Source organism: Berghia stephanieae, chromosome 15 (genome assembly GCF_034508935.2).
Source record: "Berghia stephanieae isolate SIO BIC M18660-M18661 chromosome 15, UCSD_Bste_1.3, whole genome shotgun sequence".
Classification (NCBI taxonomy): Eukaryota; Metazoa; Mollusca; class Gastropoda; order Nudibranchia; family Aeolidiidae; genus Berghia; species Berghia stephanieae.
This window is the reverse complement of record NC_088374.1, coordinates 8,095,235-8,121,587: the sequence shown is the minus strand read 5'-3', so window position 1 is coordinate 8,121,587 and position 26,353 is coordinate 8,095,235. Positions and strand designations below refer to the sequence as shown.

Sequence of the window (26,353 nt, the reverse complement as noted above, 5' to 3'; positions counted from 1 at the left end):
ATTCTCTTCAATGGAATTGATTTTAAAATCTTTATGCTCAGTTGTATAGTTGAAAATGACGCGTGCTTATCATTATAATTTTTAAAGCAAAAAGAAACAGTGTGATTGACGTAAATTTCGTTCCACCAATAAGCAATTTGAAAAAATATGATTCGATTCCAGTAGATGGATGTATGGTATCATCACCCCTAACTTTGAAATATATCGGTTAATAATGGGGCATCAGAATGAAAATCAATGATAATAACTTGATGTATAATTTAGTAGAGAATTGTCTCCCAAATTTGACAGATCGTTTATGAAAACAATGAGAATAAATGGAAGGTATGAATTTAGGAGAGTGCCGATTCCCAATCGAAATATGTTAAATTTCTCCTTACCAGCCATTTTCAGGATTTTAGCCAAAACTTTACACCCAACTAACACAAAAATAGATTTTTATCACTCAAACACAATAGCAGTAAGTTCTTGAGATACATAATTTCTTTAACAAAACATGCTCTACAACACACTGTTCATTTTGTCTAAATTGTATGATGTACAAGAGACATTTGAATGAGAAAAATGTTGGTTGTATCGTTACGAATGTGACTATTCTCCTATAGTTGGTAAGGAGAGGGTTAATATTCGGTATCTGAGAAAAATATCGATTTGTATAGGAAATAAAAGGCAATAGGAATTCATTACTGTTAGGGAAGATAATTTATCAATTTACGAGTATTTTAAGCTTTGGTTATCCCACGTCTTTCTCCATTTTTGTCTATTCATGATATTACAATTTACAAACCACTTATGAGTCATTAATTTGATTTATATTTTCTCAATAATTTCAAAACGAGATACTTGACAAGGATTTATTCCCATCTCATGATGAACCAGCATATAAGAATAAAATCAATAAGAGTATTCTCCAACTGTATCAAACAAAAAAAAAAGCGTTGCATTTTGGTGTCTACAGAAATGCAGCAAGTATAACATAGGTGGAAACAGACACTGGCGTAAGATAGAGGTCTGAAAACAATGTGTATGAAACATTCATAATTTTTAAATATTGTTATAAAACTAAAAACGTCTTTCCACCCACAGAAGAACTCCACAACCAACCAAACATGTCTAAGCCATTCAAGTTAACCATTTTGGGGATGCGTTTTGTTCCAGATTTTGCTTGTCCTGAGTTGGCTAACTATCTTGGTAAATGAAAAAACATTGAACAACACAGTCATATCTATTTTAAAAAAAAACAACAAAAAAACAAAAAAACAAAACACAAACAACAAACAACATGTGATTTTGCTAGTTCTCATAAGTGTACACTGCAATCTTTAATTTAGGAACATTACAGACAATGGACGTTTCGAATACAAACCCTTCGTCAGCAAAACAACAAACAAATGAACGTGGAAAACGAATAAAATAAAATAGTTCTTTTTTATATTTTACTTCTTTTGCACATTCATTTTACATTGTTGTGCTGACGAAGAATTTTTACCCGAAACAACCATTGTCTGTATTGTTTCTATCCGAAGCCTCTCCATTATCATTCTTTTGTTGGTATTTTTACAACCCCAGGCTTCATGCTTCCCCTATCGCTCTCTGCAAATTCATAATACGTTTGCATACCAATTTCAAATTCAGATTTGAAAATTTACATGTGATTTGCTCCTTATTTAGGAATTATAACACAGTGATTATCAGGATTAGACGTTCAAAATCGTTGTTGTTAATATCTGTTAACAATCTCATCGTTGATGGAAAATTAGCTGGAACCCCGTAGAGCTCTTTCTCGAAGGTTTGTTGTAGATAACGTTTTTTTATTATCCTCACCTCATTTGGTTATTTCCTCCAACAACGTTGTTTCATCCATCCATTGGTATTTTGATGGAATCTTTATAAAGGTATTTTGTGTATTAGTGTCCGGGAGGGAGCTTTTTTCTGAAGATGCTATTATCATTTTTGTTTATTACAGTTTACAGTCCACAGCTTTTAACAGCTTAAGCTAGAGGTGCCTAAATGAGCCAATAAAATGGAGATAAAAAAAATGAGTAGATGTGACTCATATATAAGGGAACAACACAAAACAAACAACGTTTCGGCCCTTGGCCTTCGTCAGGAGACAGTAAACACAAACATAAATATGTAAATTTACAAAATATCACATTTTGTCAAATGTGGAAATAAAGTTAATGTGAGGCAAGGGCGTCGAGTGTGGATGCAAGAAGTGGCGCGAGATAAGGAAAGAGAGAGAGGGGGGGGGAAGAGAGAAAAGAATGAGAGAGAGAGAGAGAGGGGGGGGAATGGAGAGGATATGTATATGTTTGTGTATGTGTGTCTGTATGCGTATGTCTGTGTATGTGTATATATAGTAAAAGTAACTGCAAAAAGGTCTTTAAAATGGGGATGGGGGTGAGAGAGCGATTGATTGGGTGGTTAGTATATTATACCAAATATATAAATGAACAAAATGAGAGGAAGAGAGATAGGTAGATAGAAGGAGAGAGAGAGAGAGAGAGAAAGAGAGAGAGAGAGAGAGAGATGGATAGATAGATATATAGATAGATAGATAGATAGATAGATAGATAGAGAGAGAGAGAGAGAAAGCTTAGTATTACCAAAGAACGTGTAGGTAACGATTGTTATGTTACCAAGAGCTCTCACTTCCCGCTTTTGGTGAAGCCACGCATCTTCCGTCTTCTACTCGTATTTTCTTCATTGTATCAGTAAGCCTAGCGCGCATGATACACGCGGAGCACACCCACCTCGCTGTCTCGCCTGGCACGCGACAATAGCATTGCGGTTAAGAGAAGTGAGAGCTCTTGGTAACTACGTTACCCCACACACTCTTTGGTATTACTAAGGTCTTTGGGGACAGTTCGGTGACGCCAATCTCCTCTCCCAGTGACCTGCTTGATTGATAAAAACTTCCGCCCCTCACTTAAGTTTCATTTACCAGCAGACGTGGAATTTGTGATGACTTGAAAAAAAAATTTAGCTTTTATGTAGCGCAATATCTATTAAAGATACTGAAAGTGACCTACAGCAACACTTAACATGTAGGACGAGAAATATCGCCTGTTAGGCAATATTTAGCAATGACTATGTCATATGTTTTTTTCTCTTTTTGAGGAATTTGTCTAAAATCAAAGCCCTATCTCCACTGAGTAAAAATGTTTTTGAATTTTGAAAATCCATTCATAAATAAACAAGTTATTCAGTTTCAAAGGTGTCCTTTATTTGGATGACCCGCAAAGAGGAAAAATACGCGAAAATATGGGACGCTTATTCGGCATTTTTTTTCGACCTTTCGTTGTATCTTGCGTAATAAGTGGATTAAAAGATTGAAACTTGGCAATATTATGGCAAATTTGATAGACAATATGATGAAAACATTAGAAGAGTTCTAACTTATATAATTTTAGAGCTGGATGGTATATAACACACACACACACACACACACACAGAGAGAGAGAGAGAGAGAGTGAGAGAGTGAGAGAGAATGAGTATAACACACACAAACACACACACGCACAGAGAAATATATTAAGAAATGAGTATATATAACACACACACACCCACAGACATACACAGAGAGAGAGAGAGAAAGAGAGAGAGAGAGAGAGAGAGAGAGAGAGAGAGAGAGAGAGAGAGAAAGAGGGGGGGGGGGGAGATATTGCGTACATAAACGACAGAAATATAGAAGGAGCGATATTTTTCTCAGATACCGAATATTAACCCTCTCCTTACCACCTATAGGAACATCGTCACATTCGTTTCGATACAACCAACATTTCTCTTATTCAAATTTCTTTTGTACATCATAAAATGAAAAAAAATAAAACAGTGTGTTGTAGAGCATGTTTTGATGGTGTGTTGTAGAGCATGTTTTGATGGTGTGTTGTAGAGCATGTTTTGATGGTGTGTTGTAGAGCATGTTTTGATGGTGTGTTGTAGAGCATGTTTTGATGGTGTGTTGTAGAGCATGTTTTGGTGGTGTGTTGTAGAGCATGTTTTGATGAAAAAATCATGTATGGCAAGAACTAAATGCTATTGTGTTTGAGTGATAAAAAATCTATTTTTGTGTTAGGTGGGTTTAAAGTTTGGGGGAAAATCCTGAAAATGGCTGGTAAGGTGAGAATTTAAAATAAGTAGTGAAATGAAACTCAGTTGATTTATTTCATTGATTTTATTATGACAGAACAGCAGAATCAAAGATCATTTTGATATTCCATCTCCTGAATGTGATGTTAAAAGCTTGGTCTGTGCTGGAAGGGAAAATAGAAGTAAATATAAAAGACATCATTTGCGGCTATGCGGTTTAAGGGTATGACACTCGCTTCGGATTGGAATGTCCTGGGTTCGAGCCCGCTCGGTGCTAAGTTGAATCCTTGGAAATGGCTCTTTACTCACATTCTCTCACCGTACTCAGGTGTAAAATGAGGACCTGCCCGTTACCAGCATTGTCTCTGTCAAAAAAAAATAAATGTAATATTGCCTAATAGGCGTCACCTCCCGTCCTAAACGTGAAGAATCTCCTTCCTAAACGTGAATAATCTCCAGCCAAATCTTCTTGTTCATTTTGACAATCCAGGACATCTCGAGTCTCTAAGGTCTTGATTACATAATGAAAATCATATTTTAATTCTTTTGTTAAATGGATATGGCCCGTGTGGTGTCCAGGGTCCCTCAACTGAGATCAAATCCTTTTTTTAGCTTGGGCGATGGAAGAGTTTCTGGAATGACAGAATTTATGAAGGACAACAGACAAAGCCGATAGGAAAAGTATTGGACTGGAACCCCAGGGCAGAAGATCAAGGGGAAGGCCACGGGGAACACGGAGAAGGATTAAAGAAGCTGATATACAGAGAAGTGGTAAGACATGGAATGAGATAAAAAAGTTAGCTCAGGATAGAGAAGGATGGAAGCTGTTTGTCTGTGGCCTATACCCTGGCCCAGGGTGAAAAAGGCAATGATGATGATGATGATGATGATGATGATGATGATGAAATGGATATGCTCATAAATATAATTCTTGTTTGCCAATATCATATTTCTATCTTTGTGGTGAGAGTTACAATTATCATGGTTTTAACGAAGTTTGAATTCGTGAGTACTTTCAACCCCGCCAAATCGTTACCTATCAAATCAAAAGCGCCTTTCTCAATTGTTTTTTTTTAATTCAAAAACAATTGTGTCTCACTGCGTGGCATTTTTGCCTCTGAGCGGTATTTTAGTGCTAGGTCAACTCGACCCCAGGTCAGTCAGCCCATGGATGTAACAGGTAGCGGTCAGGGGAAATCTGTGATGCCGCTGATGGTAATTAATTGCTGCAATATTTCATGGTATTGCTCAGTTGATAACATGAATATTAAAATTGTTCCCTCACCACAAGCAAAGCAAGGGTTTCTTTCATCATATGCCATGGTTGATAATAATGTATCCTCTTAAGGCTGCTCATAAGAGAGGTATCAATTTAGTGGTTTTTGAGCTATCAATGAAATTAATTTGTTGTAATTTGCATATTGATAATTTAATTCCCAGCGGCAGAAAATGATTGAAACAAGCATCATTATAAAGTAAAAATGATGATCTTGACACATGCCAAGTTTTGTTTCCGGGCAGTAAAATCTTAAAAGATATGAATTTTTTTATTGTAAAATTCTTATTTGGCATGACTTGGTGTGATCTTCATTTTCTCTCCCACAGTATTCCATGCCATGAATTATGTCCAAATATAAGTTTAGGAATAAAATATAAACCATTAGATGAAAATAATATTAATCTTATTTTTAAAGCATTTAACTGATTTAATATTATGTAGTTTTGGGCACATTTGAAAGCCAAATTTTCAATGGCTTGATGACTTTTTTTCTATACTTAAATCCCTTACGATTCAAGTCAAAATAATATCTTTTATGAATGTGAGACATTATTGTTTGAAGATGTATACTGCTTTTGTGTGGTTGTCTCAGGAAATGCCGACTTTATAGTGTCATATAGGTGTCAATGTTTAGGGTCATTGAAATCCATCTCAATTACTCTTATTTTGCATGTTGAATAAGTAATATAATGTAAGGTCAAGTTCTCCTTTTGTGCACAAGTGAATGTGTTAACTTTTTATAGACTGAAGCGTCCAGATATATATGGCAGTGATTTTCCAAAAATTAAATGATCTGCTGTGGTATGCCTGTGGTGTTATACTGATTTGACTCTGACTGTTATTCAATTGTTTTTTCTCTAAATTTGACTGACTGGAGTTCAATGGTATATCAGATGACTGTAGAAGACAATGACTGAATGTGTATTCTTGGAAGAAAGGAGATTATTCTATATAACCTATATGGACAGTTTGTTCGTTTTGAATGTAGTTGGTCGATAAGGAGAAAGAGGTCGCTACTTAGAATAAACTATATACATGTACCCTCTTAATTTTGAATCCTCTTTTGTCCACATCTGTGTCTGTCTGTTTGAGCAAATCATTTAATTTAACCGTACCAGTACTTCGTGTTAGTTGTAATTGATGATTGATACTGCAATATTTGTAGTACGTCCAGTAACCTTGTTGGGTGATTGAATTTTTCTTGTAAAGAGGTCATACTTTATAGGCAAATTGATAATAAATTGAGATATTGATTTCATACACAATATTGGTTTTTAGTTTTTACTGATCAATAAAATCTAATCCTCATGAGTTATTTTACCACATAAAGACATAAAACATATCAGTTTACTGTTATGACCAACACAACTGTTTGAGAGGAATCGAAGTGGTAACAAAATATACAGAACAAACATAACCATGAATATATCAAGACGATCAACTGCCAACATGATCATAATGCACAGGAACATAGATGCATATATGTACTTTTGATATTTATTACAACTCTTGAGATACTGCTACTGAGTTTTGAATAACAAATTTTTTATTTAAGTGCACCATAATTTACAAGCACTTAAAATTAGATCCACAATTTGTGATATCTAAAGAAAACTATTAACCGCAGGAATATCAAATTTTCACTGATGTTTAGAAAGACAACTGATTTTCAGATCAAAATAATAAAGTGAAAGAGTCTGTTATTGTTTTCCCGCTATACAGACATATCATAAGACCATAAATATCCATAATTGCCCCCATTGGACACGGCACTGCCTGATACCAGTTGAACTCCAATGACCTCACGCAGGTAGCTAGCTGGGAGGGGTTATTGGTCCCTTGGGAGTTCCAACTAAAATAGCGCTGATACCACGCAGTGGTCTCTGAATTTCGGAAGAAATGCAAATAATTTCGAGGAGTCTACAACCGATCTAACACTCTTATCTTCAAGTTTTATCTGACGTAAAGTACACAGGTGATCATCGACCTTAGCTCCATGCAAAACTGTTAGTACTCATATTGCTCAATCAACATGGACAGTTTCCGAGGGTTGACCTGTGAAGAATTAGCGCCCTATACCGTAGCCATCGTAAAGTTATAGCCTGACACTGACCAAAAAATGACGTCAAAATGCCAGTCTTTTGCCACAAAAGAAAACAAACCGAGAGTTGTAGTCAATTGTTCAACCAATGAAATAACTTTAAAAAACTAAAAAATGACGTCAAGCTGCCAGTCCTGGAGGATTCTAGTGTCAGGCTCTATTCTGTCAACGATGGCTAAGCCTGTACACTGTCACTGTTTGTGGCTTTCAAAAGGGTAGTAGTAGTAGTTTCGTATGGCGAAAGCACTGTCCGCCTCATGAATCATTTGGTAGCCGGCTGGGGGTGCTGTTGCGGGGCACTTCAAAATGATGTGGTCTTGGCAAAGGTCATCGCATGCTGGGCATTTTGGAGATGATGCATAACACCATCGATGCAAGTCTGAGGCTGTTCTACCATGCCTAGATCTTATTCTGTTGCATGTTGACCATTCTTTTCTGGTAAGAGTATGGAAACCAGGCAGTGGTATGTTCGTTGGTTCTTCAATAATTTCACTAGCCTTTGGTGGTTTTTGTTTCCATTCCTCTCGCCAAAAGGGTTAAGAGCTTCAATAGCTTCTTCAATGTCATCTGTGCAAACCAGTGATTCACGCCTTGCCTAAATTTTGCTATTTTTATTTGGAAGCGAAATGTCAATGTCAGTGTCTATCGCCAAAGATCTAAGTTCTTCCATATAGCTGTGCCGTTTCATTGAAGAATACAGTATGTGCTATTTGGGTAACATTGCATATAATGTGTTTTTTAAAACAACGGCATCGTTTACATCTATTACATATTTTAAATACAACAAGAACCCCTCTCTCTCTCTCTCTCTCTCTCTCTCTCTCTCTCTCTCTCTCTGTATGTGTGTGTGTGTGTTGTATACTCATTTCTTAATATATTTCTGTGTGTGTGTTTGTGTGTGTTATACTCATTCTCTCTCACTCTCTCTCTCTCACTCTCTCTCTCTCTCTCTCTCTCTCTCTCTGTGTGTGTTATACCATCCAGCTCTAAAATTATATAAGTTAGAACTCTTCTAATGTTTTCATCATATTCTCTATCAAATTTGCCATGCAATTGCCAAGTGTTTTTTGTTTGCTTTTGTAGTAGATTTCATGATCCAGGCTATTGCTAACAACGAGAGGCTTTGAGATAGAAGCCATCCATGGCACCCAAAAATTCACACCAGTTCAACACAAAAACAGACATTTCTTACTCAAACAGACAAGCAACATGCACATTCTATACTTAATATTGATCGAAAATATGAGCTATATTATAGACTGTCAAGTATTTATAGGTATAGTAAAAAAATATGAAATCTGGATGAAAAAAGTGATGGTTGCATCGTAAGAAATGTGACGATTAACCAATAGGTGGTAAGGAGAGGGTTAAATCCCTCAATAAAATGTGTTACTTAGATGAGAGAGTGAACAGGGTGGGAAAAGTTATTGGATATGTACAAAAAACAATTTGTAATCTGTGTTAAATCTCAACACGTCAAACCATCATATTCACGGATGTGTTTTAGCAATTGAGTGAGTCTGTTGTAATTCTCTCTAATTTTACCCGGTTTAATATTATTTTCTTACACAATCAAAACCCTGAAAAAGGAAGGTGGGTAAAATAGAGAGATTTACAATTGAATTGAAGGAGAAAATAACAGATTGGAAGGTAGTGATGCCAGCTTTAAATCGTGTCCAGTTTGAGTTTCGTTAATGTCACATGCCGTCCGATGGAAGAGTGCCGTTAACGGCGTATGCCGTCCGATGTAAGAGTGTCGTTAATGGCGTGTGCCGTCCGATGTAAGAGTGCCGTTAATGGCGTATGCCGTCCGATGGAAGAGTGTCTTTGATGTCTTATGCTGTCCGATGGAAGAGTGTCATTGATGTCTCATGCCGTCCGATGTAAGAGTGTCGTTGATGTCTTATGCTGTCCGATGTAAGAGTGTCGTTGATGTCTTATGCTGTCCGATGTAAGATTGTCATTGATGGCGTGTGCCGTCCGATGTAAGATTGTCATTGATGGCGTGTGCCGTCCGATGGAAGAATGTCGTTGATGTCTTATGCTGTCCGATGTAAGATTGTCATTGATGGCGTGTGCCGTCCGATGGAAGAGTGTCGTTGATGTCTTATGCTGTCCGATGGAAGAGTGTCGTTGATGTCTCATGCCGTCCGATGTAAGAGTGTCATTGATGTCTTATGCTGTCCGATGTAAGAGTGTCGTTGATGGCGTGTGCCGTCCGATGGAAGAGAGTCATTGATGGCGTGTGCCGTCCGATGGAAGATTGTCGTTGATGTCTTATGCCGTCCGATGGAAGAGTGTCGTTGATGTCTCATGCTGTCCGATGTAAGAGTGTCGTTGATGTCTTATGCTGTCCGATGGAAGAGTGTCGTTGATGTCTTATGCCGTCCGATGTAAGAATGTCATTGATGGCGTGTGCCGTCCGATGTAAGATTGTCATTGATGGCGTGTGCCGTCCGATGTAAGAATGTCATTGATGGCGTGTGCCGTCCGATGTAAGAATGTCATTGATGTCTTATGCCGTCCAATGTAAGAGTGTCATTGATGGCGTGTGCCGTCCGATGTAAGAGTGTCATTGATGTCTTATGCTGTCCGATGTAAGATTGTCATTGATGTCTTATGCCGTCCGATGGAAGAGTGTCATTGATGTCTTATACTGTCCGATGGAAGAGTGTCATTGATGTCTTATGCTGTCCGATGTAAGAGTGTCGTTAATGGCGTATGCCGTCCAATGGAAGAGTGTCATTGATGTCTTATGCTGTCCGATGTAAGAGTGTTGTTGATGGCCAGAAATATCAGAATTAAGTTGAGTTTAGTTGCTTTGTAGAGGAAAAGGAATATCATATCAAGGGACGCTACTCTTCCACTAATCTCATTCCCTATACAATTTAAAACATACAGCTTTTGACGAAATGGGTTAAGGGAGTGATTGAAATTCATTCAAATAATGTAAAGCTCTTTAAGTCTTAAATCTAAATATAAATTAATATCATACTTTGATTTAGAGGCTTTGATGAACTATGATTAACGGTCCATCTGTTGTTAATTGATTTTATTTAATGAGATTTTGTTAACAGGTTGATAATATTCAAGTATTTGCGTTAGGCGTGTTATTTGTACCAGAATCAAATGACAGATTACTATCTGCTGGTCTGAATATAAATGGTCAACATGAATATTTTAAAATTTCTGGTGAGTCATTTTAGTTTACTCTTAACATTTCTGCTTCAGTGTATCTAGTAGTCATCGTCGTTGTAGTAATGGTAGTAGTAGTAGTAGTAGTACTATTAGTAGTAGTAGTAGTAGTAGTAGTAGTAGTAGTAGTAGTAGTAGTAGTAGTAGCAGTAGTAATACTATTAGTAGTAGTAGTAGTGGTAGTAATAGGAGTAGAAGTAGTAGTAGTAGTAGTAGTAGTAGTAGTAGTAGTAGTAGTAGTAGTAGTAGTAGTAGTAGTAATAGTAGTAGTAGTAGTAGTAGTAGTAGTAGTAGTAGTAGTAGTAGTAGTAGTAGTAGTAGTAGTAGTAGTAGTAGTAGTAGTAGCAGTAGTAGTACTATTAGCAGTAGTAGTAGTGGTAGTAATAGTAGTAGTAGAATTAGTAGTAGTAGTAGTAGCAGTAGTAGTAGTAGTAGTAGTAGTAGTAGTAGTAGTAGTAGTAGTAGTAGTAGTAGTAGTAGTAGTAGTAGTAGTAGTAGTAGTTGTAGTGTTAGTGTCACTTGTAATGGCACTAATAATTTTAGTGGGTTCCTGTTTATGTCAATCACTATAATCAATCATTTTTCAAGTCAATATAAAAGATGAATAAAAACACCTTAAAAATTAAGTCAAATGTATACTTAGTTGCTGGAAGTTGTGAAATGTGAAAAAGTAATGAACAAAAATGAATATAATGAGTCTCCATAGGAACAAAATATCAATAATTAAACTTTTCGGGCTCAAAATCCTTATTCAGCAAACAAACAAAAATTATAAATACATTACTAAAAACCAGATCGACCACTAAATATTTCTTACGCTCTCTCTCTCTGTTGAAGAAAAATCTTGGAATGTAAACAAAAACACGGGTTTGATGGGTAACTTACAGTGCCAAATTTAGCGAAATATAAAACAACGAAAACAATCTGTTACGTACAAAAAATGTGGAGGGTAGAATAGAATACAATTTATCTTCTTCACTCATTTAGGCACCTCTAGCTTTGGTAGAAAAGAACAAGTTGTGAATTTTATGCGTTGAAAGAAATACAAAAATGTGATGAAAATAATAATCCAGAATTATGAGGAATGGACAGCGATGCTTTAGAAATGATGTCATCATAATTGTAAGACTTATCAATGAGAAGCGCCACCAATCACTAGTTTCTGGATGTTAGTATTTTTTTTTCAATAGTTTTGTCTTCTTGATATTGATATTCAGTCCAGTGCTGTAGGGGACATTTTCTAGTTTGTTCGTTTGGTCTCGAATTTTTGAAACTTTGTGAAGTGATAGAAGTGCAATGTCATCGGCTAAACCAAGCTCATTTAGTTGCTTCAAGAGACTCCAATGGATTTCAATGTGTTTTTTTTTTTGGTTTCTTTTGTAGTAGATTTCATGATCCAGGGTATTGCTAACAAAGAGAGCCTTTGAGATAGAAGGCATCCATGGCATCCGGAAGCGAGGACGAGAGACGCATGCGCACAACTTACACGATGTTCTCTCTCTAATAACTTTTTCCGCCGGTGAAGTCACAGACTATGGGTGACGTTCAATCAAGGGACGCTACTCGTCCGCTAATCTCATTCCCTATATAATCAGAGATGGCTAGAAAATAATGATGCAAAAGTGCCTGATGAGTTAAGGGCTAGTTTGGGTATTATTATTAGAGTAATCCTTCAAATAACTGATTTTGAGATTTTCGTGAACAAATGTTAGTTTACATTATCTTAGAAATAATGTTATTGAAGTACGACTTCTAAAATATACTATAAAATAAGCACACAAAACACTGTCAGAAAGGGTGTAGGTGGTAGGAAAACTGTGGAAAACTGAATATGGAATTTTCCTAGGGGTATCCGATGCAGTGTCAAATGAATCTTTTTTATCAAATTGTCTGAAAATGTCCACAAACATCACAGAGTAAATGTATTATGTTACCGTAGAGATATTATTTTGGATAGGGTACGAAGCAAGATTTGATAATCACAATCAAAATTATAAATTTGTAACAGCACTTTTGTAATGAAATTTGATTCTCAAGTTTGAAATTTCCTAATACAAATCCCATGATCTAAAGCTGTAAACTTACCCTATGTGAGACAAAATGCCACAATCTTGACAAGAGAAAAACATATGGAGTTCATTCCGTCATTAAAGAGGCAGGGTCACCTGGGAGACAGGCATGAGACAAAACAAAATCATAAAAAAATAGAGCTTTAAAGATACAGTCTTTCCCTTTGGATATAACACTAAAGAGTAATTTATCTATGATATAAAAGTGCTTTTGTGTGTTTGTGTTTGTCTAAGTATAATGTGAAAAATTGCATTTTTTGTTATCATTTCAGATTTTCATTGATAGAAATGGAATACTCACCGCGCGCAAAGTTTTGTAAAAGATTTACCTAGCAGGGTTTCGAAACTTTGTCAGTATGTAAAAATGATATTAATCTACAAAGAGACTATGGATATGATTGACCGATACTAATTTTATTTTTCGTACCGCATCAAAGTTACGCTTTTTGACTGGTATTTTTTCGCACAATTGGCAGATGATAAAATGAAAATTTACAAAAGAAAATATAATATCCATAATTTATGCTATAGACAATGATAAGAAGAGTAAATGTTCCAAATTTGAAAGTAATCGGTTGATAAATAAAAAAAGTTATCAAGCGCGCGGGGGCGCAAAATGCAATTTTTCGGAGAAAAAATGATTGCGATTTTGTTCATCCTACCTTCAGTGAGCACCTTTGGAGTACGGATATCCTTCTTTTCTTGCCTGGGTCTCCTCGACTGCCAATCTGACATTACGTCTGGCACGCCATGCCTCGAGCAATGCTCCTGTGGTTCGCTTCCTGGCCTGCTTAATCCGATTGGCGTCGGTAATCCGGAAGAATTGCTCACTAAATAAACCGCAAGATATTTGCATATTTTCTAAAACATCTCTCAATGACACCGTACCATCATTAAATATCAGCACTGCCAGCCCCACAGAGATTTCAGCAGTTTTTAACCCGTGATATGACTCTTTTGGACAAATATTCCATATCAAACTATTCAACGACTCGTTAGCATTTTGCGTAAACCCGTCAAGGCACTTACGTAAAATGTCGGGATGTGACAAGTTCCGGAAAACGGGATTACACGCCTCCATAATCGCAGGTGATAGGCTATTGTCATTCGACCGTTTCGCAATCACCGCCCTAAACTTACAGGATTTTTCATCTCATAGATTATGGCTTGTCATCCGTGGATAGCTTATGAAAGCAAATGGCCCAAATTGCTTTTCGCATACCAGTCAAGCCATGTTTATTGGCACGGATAGCATTGCCGTAAAAAGATTGTATTTCATCTATCACTATATCTATCAATCTGCCTTTCCCTCCTATTTTCTTCCCATCACTCATTGTTTTTCCAGACATAGAATTTTTCACCTTCCTAAGCCGGTACCCATTCTTTTTTGTACGTGGCCAGTACATTCCACCTTCTCAACTGTCGTTTCCCCATAAGGTTTAGAATTTTCTACGGTTCTAAAACTATTTTATCCCCATCACCGATAAGTCATGTGTATCGCAAATGATGCTTCTCCACAGTCGTGAAAAAATTTATGTTGCTACAGCGGGTTCTATGAAACCCGAAGAACCGAATGCGAAATGCGTCAACGTACAATCCTTTTCATGCGTTATTCTCCATCTTACGAACTCTTCCGAATCTTTCCCATGCTTAGCTATCCACCAATCGCATGACTTACATACCTTTGATTTTACACCAGTATCGAGTACTTTCCCTGTCGCACAACCTATTGCGGTTACTAGTCCACACTTTGCCGAGAACCCCCTGAGTCATGTACGTCCCGTCCACTGATACGTCAATGTCCTTCAAATCTCCCCCTTCGTCGCCCTTTTCTGACATTTGAAAATCAATTTCACCCGCCTCACAACTTTCAACCTGAGACTTCACAACAGCCTCATGAATAGTCTCTTTTATTTTCTTAAAACTAGACTTCTGAACAGGAGGGGGTAAATTCATCATACCACAAAATCCTTGAAGTCCCCTATGCCCCACCACCCACGTAACGCATCGCGATAGCTGCTCAACGATTCACATAATGACAGCCTCAGTAAGGCTACCAGTGTCATTTACATTTATAAGAAGATCAGATCAAAATGGAGCTAACTGCTTAGAAGGCCAATTTGTGATATCACAAACAAAACCAAACATACTTCTTAACACACGACGCTCAGTTTCTTTCAGTTCAACTTTACTATAACATCCATTACACCCACGTCTGGAAGAAAGTTGTTCTTTTAAAATGCTTAGATCAATAATTCTAAACCCACTCTCATTTTCATGTTCTCCTACAACTTGATATAACATGTCGTTATCATCAGAATCTGATTCTGATAGCTCACCCATCACATCATACACATTGCCCAATTTTACTTCACTTCGAGAATTGGGCATGGCAGGCTATTTTCTTAAACACACTTGATTGACTTCATAACCCTCATTAGCACATTCCAAAACAGCTCCATCACTCTGATCAACTACACTAATATCACCACTAACACTAATAGCACCTTTTGTCTTTTTCTTTGTAAATTTACGTTTCCTTGGTCTGACACCACTGGAGAACGATTTACACTCAAATCGACTTCAGAATTTTTCTTGTAATTCACAATGAAAAGATTTTTGATCAGAAACCGGCTTCAAAACACAGTATTCTTGAAGAACGCTATTTAAAAAAGACGCTTTGAACTTCTCTCTTTGTTTATAAAAGACAAAAATAAAACTAACGCGAAGATGGCCGGCCATTGTACTTTTAGAATAGCGAACAATCAATCCTCACGTCAAAACGAAAGTCAAAATTCTAATTTTGTTTCCCCTTGCTAACCCCTAGACTAGGTGCGAAAAAATATTGAATAACTAAAAAACTACTGGAGGGATTTAAACATTCAAAAAGTATCAGAAAATTTAATAAATTCTCCATAAAATATAAATACTATTTTCGTGGAATTCTTCATTCTCCTTTTTTCACTTTATCCTGGTGATGCTGCCCCCTTAATATTTTGCCGAAAATATTGTTATACTTTTTGATTACCTAATCAGGATACAACACAAGAATCAACAAAGATAATGTATTCGATTTACCAAAATGTTGTATAACCTATAAAAACGATACAAAATGACTAAAACCGCTCAATATAGGTAATTAAACATTATTTTATTTTGCTAGAAAAGCCCCTTAAGTTATCTATTTGTTCTGCATTTAAAATGCAACAATCGCCCACCCCTTCATCTGAATTTGATATTGGTTAGCACGGGATGTGTCTTTAAAAAAAACTGATTATATTACTGATTCGTATTGCTATTATGTTTATAAATGTTGTCAATTGTTTCAGGGTTCTTGTTAATTATTTTGCAAGCACATTTCAGTATGCTATCAATTGCCCAGTTTTTGTTGTTGATTATCATTTCTTCCTAATGCTGTCTGACAAGTACTTGATGACATTTTTCAAGATCCGACATAAAAGAGTCTGAATAGACGTGTCTTTTGCATATTTTATGATGACAATTTTATCCAATTAGCTATTATTTTCATTCTTATAAATACCAAAAAGTGCTGGGTCTAAGACTGTCTCTTGAGGAGCTCCACTATTAATAGAAACCACATTGGATCTGAAGACTGGGTCGTTATTGTTTTCGAGTTGTTATTAAATATAAAATCAACAAACAGATAGCATAAAATAAACAGTGATTTAAAAAAAAATAATTAGGAAATGAAATATGAGGTTGCCAGGTGTTTAAGGAATTTGGAAAATTCAAACATTTGTTTTAGATGCATCAAATTCTTCCAGCGTATTTTCGTTGAATAACAAAGTAGCGTCATGTACTCATCTGTCCAGAAGGGATGCACAACATGCAATTATGATGGTAAATAAAAAGGATTCGCAACACTTCATAACTCTAAATATCAAGGCGAGAGGTCTTATATCGTTCATTTTTTCTGTATCATTGCTTTAAGGTTGGCATGAACATAGATTTACAATAAATATTTAAGATTTAAAGCAATGCCTATAATGCCTTGTTCTGAAAACAAGTGTATTAAAATAAATGGCCAGACAAAAGCCGATCGACTATAATGACCTTTATCTTGTTTGATACAAACCTCTCCAGTCCTTAAGGGGCGGTTTGGGTCTAATTATTAGGAAAATCATTCGAAAAATTGATTTTGAGATTTTGGTGGAAAATTATATTTTATTATGTTAGAAATAATATAATTGAAGTCCAAATTCTTAAAGTAGACTATAAAGTCACGAAAAACAAAGTCGAAAATGGTATATGTAGTAAGAAAAGTGTAAAAATCGGGAAGCCATTTTGCTATTTTCTCTATATGTCATTTTTCTAAGGGTATGGGAAACTGTGTCAAACGTTTCTCAAAATCTATTCAATGAAATTGCCTGAAAATTTCCACAGTTATCACATAGATAAAGTATTATGTCACATCAGAGAGATTTTGTTGATAAGATATGTGAATTTTGAATTATAATCCTAATTCTGAATTTTAAGGTCAATTTTTTCATAACATTTTGATTCTCAACTTTATAAATTTCTAATAAAAATTTCATAAGCTAAAGCCGTAAAATCTATCTGTTGTGACACACTATGGTACAATGTTGACAAGAGGGAAGAATATGGAGGTCATTCCTTCATTAGTTTTTGTGGAACGTTTGCCACAAGATTGTTATATTTTTTGATGTCAGACCCCCAAATTAGGTCGCGAAATGGGTATCAACACAGATAATTAAAAATTTTCACCATAAATGTTGTTTTTTAACCTATAATGACAATACAGAATGATTAAAACCGGTAATTAAACTTTTTTGTAGAAAAGACCCAAACCGCCCCTTAAAGAAAGCCTCCAATACATCGAGGACGACTCAATAAAAACCCCAGATTTGAAAGTCTTTTTTTTTACAAGATAATCTTATTTTAATCGATCGATGTTTTGAAACATGATTCTCCTTGCAAAAATTATTTACATTGTTTTAAAGAGAACATCAGTATGAAGTGTGTTCCTTTTATATCAATATCTGTATTGTTCTGGAATTTATCATTTAAATAACAGTTCATGATGTTCAACGTTTGTTTACTTCGTGTGGTCGAAGGATGTGACAGGGATAGTCCGAGACCTTGTTCTAAGACTAAGGTAACTTAAATTTGTGTCCCGCATCTTCCACACTATGCAAGGATGAATTCGGCACTGAGTTTTGAACTGTTGACCATGGAAATAAAACTTGTATTTAATTTCACATCATCATGATGAGGATTGAATATTGTCTAAAGACTCAAAGTTCGCATTTCATATCTTTTCATATCTAATTCAATTTTTTTGCAGTTGGATTCATCCTTACGTAATATCGTTTCATGAAGATGGGATAAATGTATAGAAGTGTGAATTACAATGCTGGAATGTATCTTTTACTGTTTGGATATTTAAGTTCTTGATCTGATCCTAAATTTTTCGTTTAACCCTCTCCTTACCACCCATTGGAAAATCGTCACATTCGTTAAGATCCAACCAGCACTTTTATCATTCAGATTTCTTTTGTAAATCACACAATTTAAAAAAAAATAACTATAAAAACGTAACACTGTGCTGATCAATATCATGCATAGAATGTATCTATTGCTCTTCTGCTTGAGTAAAACAAGCATATTTTGTGTTTGATGTGTCTGAAATTTCGGGAAAAATTCTGAAAATGGCTGGTAAGGAAAGGGTTAAACTACCGAGTCTCAATTGTACAAAATATTTATTTCTTCTTTTTTGCGAGTGTGTGGTCTAGCCGTATGACACTCGCTTTTGGATTGGAAGGTCCTGGGTATGAACCTCGCTCGGCACATAGTTGAGTCCTTGGAGAAGGCTCTTTACTTTTATTCTCTTACCGTAACTCAGGTGTAAAATGGGTACCTTGTCGTTAACAGCGTTGTGTCAGTCCCAAAATAAATTGTAATATCGCCTAACTGGCGTCATGTCCCGTCCTAAATGTTAAATGTTGCTTTTTTGCCAGGGACCCCTTGTAAAGCGGTTTGAGCACGTTTAGTGGATATTGCTCTGTATAAAATCTCAATATTTTTTTTTACATTTCCCACAATCTGCAGGATTTTTATGATGAAGGCAACATTTCATGAATTTTGGTTAAATGCTTCATCTTACTCCAGGACCAGTTCTTTTATATGTGATCCCTCGTATCAAAACGGTATTATGTCGGGATGGACCAGATGCTAAAAACTCAAATTCTAGTTAAACTAGTCAAAAATAATAAACGTTGGTATTTAGCACAGTAAAATATGATATTCCTTCTAGCCTATAAAGCATATAAACTCAACTAAAGCATGATATTTCTGGCTACAAATTCCATTTTCAGCATCTTAATCAACCCGACTTAATACCCTTTTCAGGGGTCACATATCATTATGTACCTGTGTCACATAACTATGATTCACCTTTAGTTTTCTAAATTTCTCTTTTAGTAAAACAAACTTAAGATCATAACTTATTTCACTCCATTGAGAGGTGTGTTGTAGACAAAAAACAAAACAAAAACCAGTTATATTTTTCTATAAATGTAACAGTGACGTAAAAATTTACATATTAATTTAACACTTGGATAACATTTAATTCTAGATAAATTAATATTAAAAACTATTTCTTACCATTTTCTTTCTAATTTTATAGATATGTCCCAAGAAATATTTCTGTGATTATTATAAAACGAAGGTGTATAAGCCGACCACATGCGGTAAGTATATCCAAGGTTATATATCATCATATCTAACATTAGCTTTATTGAAAGCATATAAGGTAAAAATTTCCCCATACAGTTAGAACATAATTTATTTAGACGTGGAAATAGCTATTGTGAAGCGTCTCCTTTCTTTGATAGTGATGATGATGATGATGATAATAATAATAATAATAATAATAATAATAATAATAATAATAATAATAATAATAATAATAATAATAATAATAATAATAATAATAATAATAATAATAATAATAATAATAATAAATTGAGCTTTTATATAGCGCAATATCCACTTAACGTGCTCAAAGAGCTTTACAAGGGGTGCCTGGTCAACAGCAACATTTAACATGTAGGACGAGACATGACACTTGTTAGGCGATATTACAATTTTTCGGACAAAGACAACGCTGTTAACGGCCAGGTACTCATTTTACATCTGAGTACGGTGAGAGAATGTGAGTAAAGAGTCTTTTCCAAGGACTCAATTATGCGTCGAGCGAGGCTCGAACCCAGGACCTTCCGATCCGAAAGCGAGTGTCATACCACTAGACCACATAGCCGCACAAAGATCCTCACAAAGGGAAAATAAAATAAAGACTACAGCACCGAAAGCTTAGTTTGAAGAGAACAATAAACTAAATTAAGCAAAGCCTATTTTAGACAGTTCAGTCTTTGAATTGGACTTAAACGAGTTAAAAGTTGGAGAGTTTGTGGTTGTGGGGGACAGGGAATTCCAGAGTTTTGGACATGCATTAGAGAAAGATCTGATGGAAAATGTGTTCTGGATGTAGACCTTCTAGTTTCGAGTTGAATGGAGATGGAGGATCGAAGATTTCTTGATGGTATATTGACGCTTAAGAGAACATGGCATTAATTTATCTCGAACTAAACACCTGACAGTTCTGCTTTTATATAAGGTCATACATCGGTCCTGAGAAGGAGTGTCAGCTTGGCTTAGCTGTACGGGCTTTGCTTCGTAGCCGAAAGGTACCGAGTTCGATCGCCTGCCGCTGCCCTGTGATGCCTTGAGCAAGTCACTTCGTCCTAGCTCACTTTGTGGGGTTGCAATGTGGCTGACATTTGGTGTTATTCCAGCCTTCCCTTGGAATATACCCTAGAGACACATTTCCCCTATGGGACGAACCAAGGGAATTCTGTTTTTTTAACTTAAAAAGATGTACCCCATATCGTACATCTTATAAAAAAAGAAGAATTATGTCTTACACTTTAGTCACACTAGAAAACATCGAAAAACCATCCTCAAAACCCGCTTTCCTACATAAAATACAAACAAATCACTCTATAAAAATATGCAATGAAACGCCACTTTCAACCCAGATATTAATAATACGATATAGTCTATTTGTACATGTTCGTAGAACAACAACATTCTTGCAGACAACCTAGATCTCACAACCAGGAATAATCAAATATCGAGCCAGACTGTAGCCATCGTTAACTCATAGCCTGACACTGACCCAAAACTGATGTCAAAATGAAAGTCTTTGGCCACAAAAGAAAACAAATCGTGAGTTGTATTCAATAGTTCAACCAATGTGAGCATTTGTTTCCATGAGCACTACTAACGACAACTGAATAGGCGGTGCAAAAATCAAATAATGAGGTCAAAATGCTAGTCTTTTTGGGTTTCAGTGTCAGGCTATAACTTAAGGATGGTTACGGGCAGACCAACATCAAACATTCGCATTATATTTATCAGAACCTGAAGCGTCTCAAGAACCATCCATAGTTGAGGTCGGAAAAATATATTTGCTGAACTACAGTCTCTCTGAATAATTAGAGGACAGGGAGGGAATTTCACAATAGAATTAGAGAAGATTCGAGGCAGCCCTTTCGGTTGATTAGGTTGAGCACGGTAATCTTTCAAGTATGTTATGTAATAATATACATACATACATATATATATATATATATATATATATATATATATATATATATATATATATGGGTGTTGGTGGGTACTTGTAGATATCAGAGTGCTCGGTAATATTGATGGAAGCATATGAAATAAGTAAGAACAATCACATTAAACTGTCGAGACGATCATTTCGATAGTTTCCTATCTCTTCGAACGACGATAAGTCCTTAGCGTACCTTCAAATGAGTTCGTTGTTGGTGTTTTTTTTCAATAACATGCACACCGGAATAGAAATTAGGGACGAAAAATCACCAACAACAAACTCGTTTGAAGGTGCACTACGGACTTGTCATCGCCGGAAGAGATGGAAAAACCATCGAAACGATCGTCTCGACAGTATAATGTGGGTGTTCTTATATATATATATATATATATATATATATATATATATATATATATATATATATATATATATATATATATATATTGAATCGTGTTTGATACAAATATGGTACGAAAAGTGCTCGACATGTAGTAATGGAGCGAATTATTATTTAAAATATTTACCACAATGTTTGGGGCAGTCAACAAAACAACTCAGTCCTGAAGATGGCAAATTAAGCCTGAAACATCGATGTAGACTGCCCCAAACATTGTGGTAAATATTTTAAATAATATATATATATATATATATATATATATATATATATATATAAATATATATATATATATATATATATATTTGTGTGTATGCCAGTGTGTGTATCTGTGTCTCTGTCTGTATGTGTTATCCAACATTAAATATAAGTACAGCACTAAGTTTTATATGAAATACCTAACAATTATTTCTGCAGAACCTTGTTAATGATAAACAAACAGAAGAGATAGAAAGTCAATTATATCAGTAAGTATATATTGATTAATTAAGAAAGTTCGGTTAACTTTGGTTAATGGATTTTATTTCTTCAATTGACAAAACTTCTTACAAATCAGGCCATTTTTGGTTGTAAAAAGCTTTTCTTATATTTTATTTACCTCGACATAATATCGATGGGAGTCGGTGTTATCCATGTCGCATTCTTACAACTAAACCATATATATATAATATATATATATATATATATATATATATATATATATATATATATATATATATATAGAGAGAGAGAGAGAGAGGGAGATAGATAGATAGATAGATAGATAGATAGAGAGAGAGAGGGAGAGAGAGAGACAGAGACAGGGACACAAAAACACAGATAGAGATAGAGAGAGAGAGAGAGAGAGAGAGAGAAAGATATATATATATATATATATATATATATATATATATATATACAGAGAGAGAGTGAGAGAAAGAGAGAGAGTGAGAGAAAGAGAGAGAGAGTGAGAGAGAGAGAGAGAGAGAGAGAGAGAGAGAGAGAGAGAGAGAGAGAGAGAGAGAGAGAGAGAAATGAATAAAATGTATAATACGATTGTTAAAAATGAACTTAAATAATTAATGTTATATCCATTGTCCAACCAGCTCTATCTCAATAATTTTTTAAGGGGATGGGCGGGTCCTCGATTGTCAAAAATCGAGTAAAATATCGATTTTGAGATTTTTTAATTTTTGAAAAGTTTGAAACCTTTGCTACATGAAAATGTGTTTGTTGACTCTCAGATGGGTTAGTTTAGGTCCAAACTGACCTCTTGAAGTCCAAGGGGGTCAGTAAATATAATGTTACAGCCTGGCTTGACAGCGAAAAAGCCATATAAACATTAGGCCAATATGAGCATAAAACATCGATAATAATAGGGAAGTTTGGTATCGATAGTTTCGTCTATTTTTGGTCTACATGAAATGCCCTCTGTCAAGGTCTTCGGTCTATCTATATTTAGTCAAGAGCCTTTCCAAAAAACCCTTCTCTGACCCAATTGTGAGGGGTTGACTGATTGTAGTAAAATCGTGAGTAATTGTTGTGACCTTTGCCTTGCTAGCGCTGTTCTCATTGGCTGTTCAAAATAGTCGATGATAACATGACCTGATACTGCTTTCTGAGTGGTTAGCGGGCGAGTCAAAGTTCATGCTTTGACCTCAACTTCGCATGCGTCGCATGTAAACATTGTTATTCTGTGTGTGATTTTTCTTCTTCCCGGGGACATAAAAGTTTTGTTTTCAACTGCATTTTTCTTCACTTGTGAAAAGTACCGACACGTACGCAACAAGTATGCATAGAAAGACTCGAATTAAACGACTTGCAAAATCAGCAGCTCGAACAAGATGGGAACAGTAATATTATTGTGAATTTTTATAGTTAGAATTTGTCACTCCTTCGTAACATGAAACAAAATGAAAAAGCGCTGAGGTCTCTAAATGAAATGAATGAAGTTACCGTCGAGCTAAACGAATGAGCGAGAGGTTTGTTATGCACTTGAGAACGATAGCGAGAGAGAGAGAGAAAGAGAGAGAGAGAGAGAGAGAGAGAGAGAGAGAGAGAGAGAGAGAGAGAGAGAGAGAGAGCGCAAAATCCACTAACTGTGCTCAAAACGCTTTACAAAGGGTCCCTGGCCGACAGCAACACGTAAAATGTAGAACAAGACATGACGCCTGTTAGGTGATATTACAATTTTTCCGACAGAGACAGCACTGTTGACGGCTAAGTACTCATTTTACACCCGAATACGGTGAGAGAACGGGAGTAAATAGTCTTTTCCAAGGACTCAACTATGCGCTGAACCAGGCTCGAATCAGTACCTTCCGATCCGAAAGCGAGTGTCATACCACAAGACCATATAGCCGCTCATAGCTTAGACAGATAGATAGATAGATAGATGAGAGAGAGAGAGAGAGAGAGAGAGAGAGTGTGTGTGTATGTGCGTGTACGTACGTGTGTGTGTGTGTGTGTGTGTGTGTGTGTGTGTGAAGCTGAGAAAAGGCAAGGCAGGAACAGGAGGCTGAAGAGGGAGGGCCTGCATATCAAGCAGGGTCATTTTGACGCAAGAATGCATGATCTTGTCTGAGTTTCCTGTGCTTGAAACTTTGAATGCGTTTTTCTCCGTTTGTGCTTTTTCTACCTTTATTTTGCTACTCTTCCTTTATTTGTAAACATTTTTGAATGATTTTTCGCATGTGCATACAGTATTACTAGCTTCATAACACTGAGCATTTGTATTTCAGATTTATTTTATAAATTTTGCGTAAATGTGGGTCAAATGTCCAAAAATGGGTCAATTTTTGATGTTTCAAAATTGATGAACTTTGAAAATCAATAAAAATAATACTATTGTAGATATTAGAACATCGATGCTTAGCCCAAATGAATGGCTCAAATACTACTTGTATACCTATTTTCATGTCAATAACTTGTCATTTGGCGAAGCCTTAGCATTTTGAAAACTACTTCATTATAGGGTATCAAATTTCAAAATGGCGGCGTTACCATGGTAACGAAAAACTGAAATTTAGGTTTTCAATTTTTTTATCCTCTAATTAGGATGTACATAACCTAAAATTACCACTAAAAGTCAGCTACTTATTACATTTTAGAATTTCGCCTTCAGGACCCGCCCATCCCTTAAAGATTTCAAATTAGATCTTTACGGGTCATATTTACTCCCAACGTTATAAAAAAATCCCTTTCTTTCATCCCATTGGGGACATTTGTATTTAGGATTGATTTCAATGGAAAACTGGAATAACCCAGGCGTCAGTCACTATGCAGTGCCGCAAACTGTGTTAGGGCGAGGTGAATTCGTCAAGGCCACACATTGCAGCGGGTATTCGAACTCGGTACCTTTTGGGTACGAAGTAAAGATGTCTTTACAACGACATTAGTAGTAGTAGTAGCGTATGGCTACACCTCCAAACTATGTTTGTCGATCCATGATGTCAGGTCATCTCCGGCTTCAAAGATTGTGTCGTAAACATTGGGTCAACGTGAAGCGACTTAAAACCAACCATGGTCGCCGCAAAGAAAGCCTCTATCGATGGATACTCATTGACTCACCAATCTGCCAATACTGCAAAGGGGCACGTCAAACCATCGATCATCTGGTCCTGCAATGCCCAGTAACAAAATAGGAAGGGGGGGTATGAAACAACGACATTAATATCAGTTTATTAGGTTTTGTATCATTTTTGTCTTCAACATATCAGACGGTATCATGTGGTATTATTCGTTTATTCCGCTCATGTTTTGAATACATTATTATTATTATTATTATTATTATTATTATTATTATTATTATTATTATTATTATTATTATTATTATTATTATTATTATTATTATTATTATTATTATTATTATTATTATTATTATATTATTATTATTATTATTATTATTATTATTATTATATTATCATTATTATATCATTATATTATTATTATTATTATTATTATTATTATTATTATTATTATTATTATTATTATTATTATTATTATTATTATTATTATTATTATTATTATTATTATTATTATTATTATTATTATTATTATTATTATTATTATTATTATTATTATTATTATTATTATTATTATTATTATTATTATTATTATTATTATTATTATTATTATTATTATTATTATTATTATTATTATTATTATTATTATTATTATTATTATTAATACTATTATTATTATTAATACTATTATTATTATTATTATTATTATTATTATTATTATTATTATTATTATTATTATTATTATTATTAATACTATTATTATTATTATTATTGTTATTATTATTATTATTATTATTATTATTATTATTATTATTATTATTATTATCATTATTATTATTATTATTATTGTCATGGCGAAATAGGTTAGATTTATATTAGGATAAGGTCTTATTACGTCCAAGAGAAGGCTCCACGAGCATGTCGTTTTAACAAGTCAATGTGTCAAATACGTATATCTATATGTTTTACTTATATTTTCCCTTTAGACATAACCAAGATTTTGACTCCACAATCAAGAGCTGGAATATCATAAGGATCTTTGATTTGGCTTTTCT

The 26,353-nt window shown here is 35.1% G+C and overlaps 1 protein-coding gene across 1 annotated transcript; it reads left to right on the top strand.

Annotated features, from left to right (window-relative positions):
• Positions 1–307: 307 nt before the first annotated feature.
• Positions 308–26,353, top strand: LOC144960764 (uncharacterized). Its single transcript, XM_078894058.1, has 7 exons — positions 308–324; positions 1,636–1,770; positions 4,193–4,277; positions 4,708–4,866; positions 17,796–17,876; positions 19,407–19,470; positions 26,285–26,353. Exons 1-7 carry the CDS (start codon positions 308–310, stop codon positions 26,329–26,331), a joined length of 588 nt encoding a protein of 195 aa, XP_078750184.1. The 3' UTR covers positions 26,332–26,353.

What these genes read in the sequence shown, in the direction of transcription:
- LOC144960764 (XM_078894058.1), top strand. An exon ending in AGCTGATATACAGAGAAGTG is followed by an intron (nt 4,867 to 17,795) that starts GTAAGACATGGA and finishes TTTAAATAACAG; the next exon opens with TTCATGATGTTCAACGTTTG. An exon ending in GACCTTGTTCTAAGACTAAG is followed by an intron (nt 17,877 to 19,406) that starts GTAACTTAAATT and finishes CTAATTTTATAG; the next exon opens with ATATGTCCCAAGAAATATTT.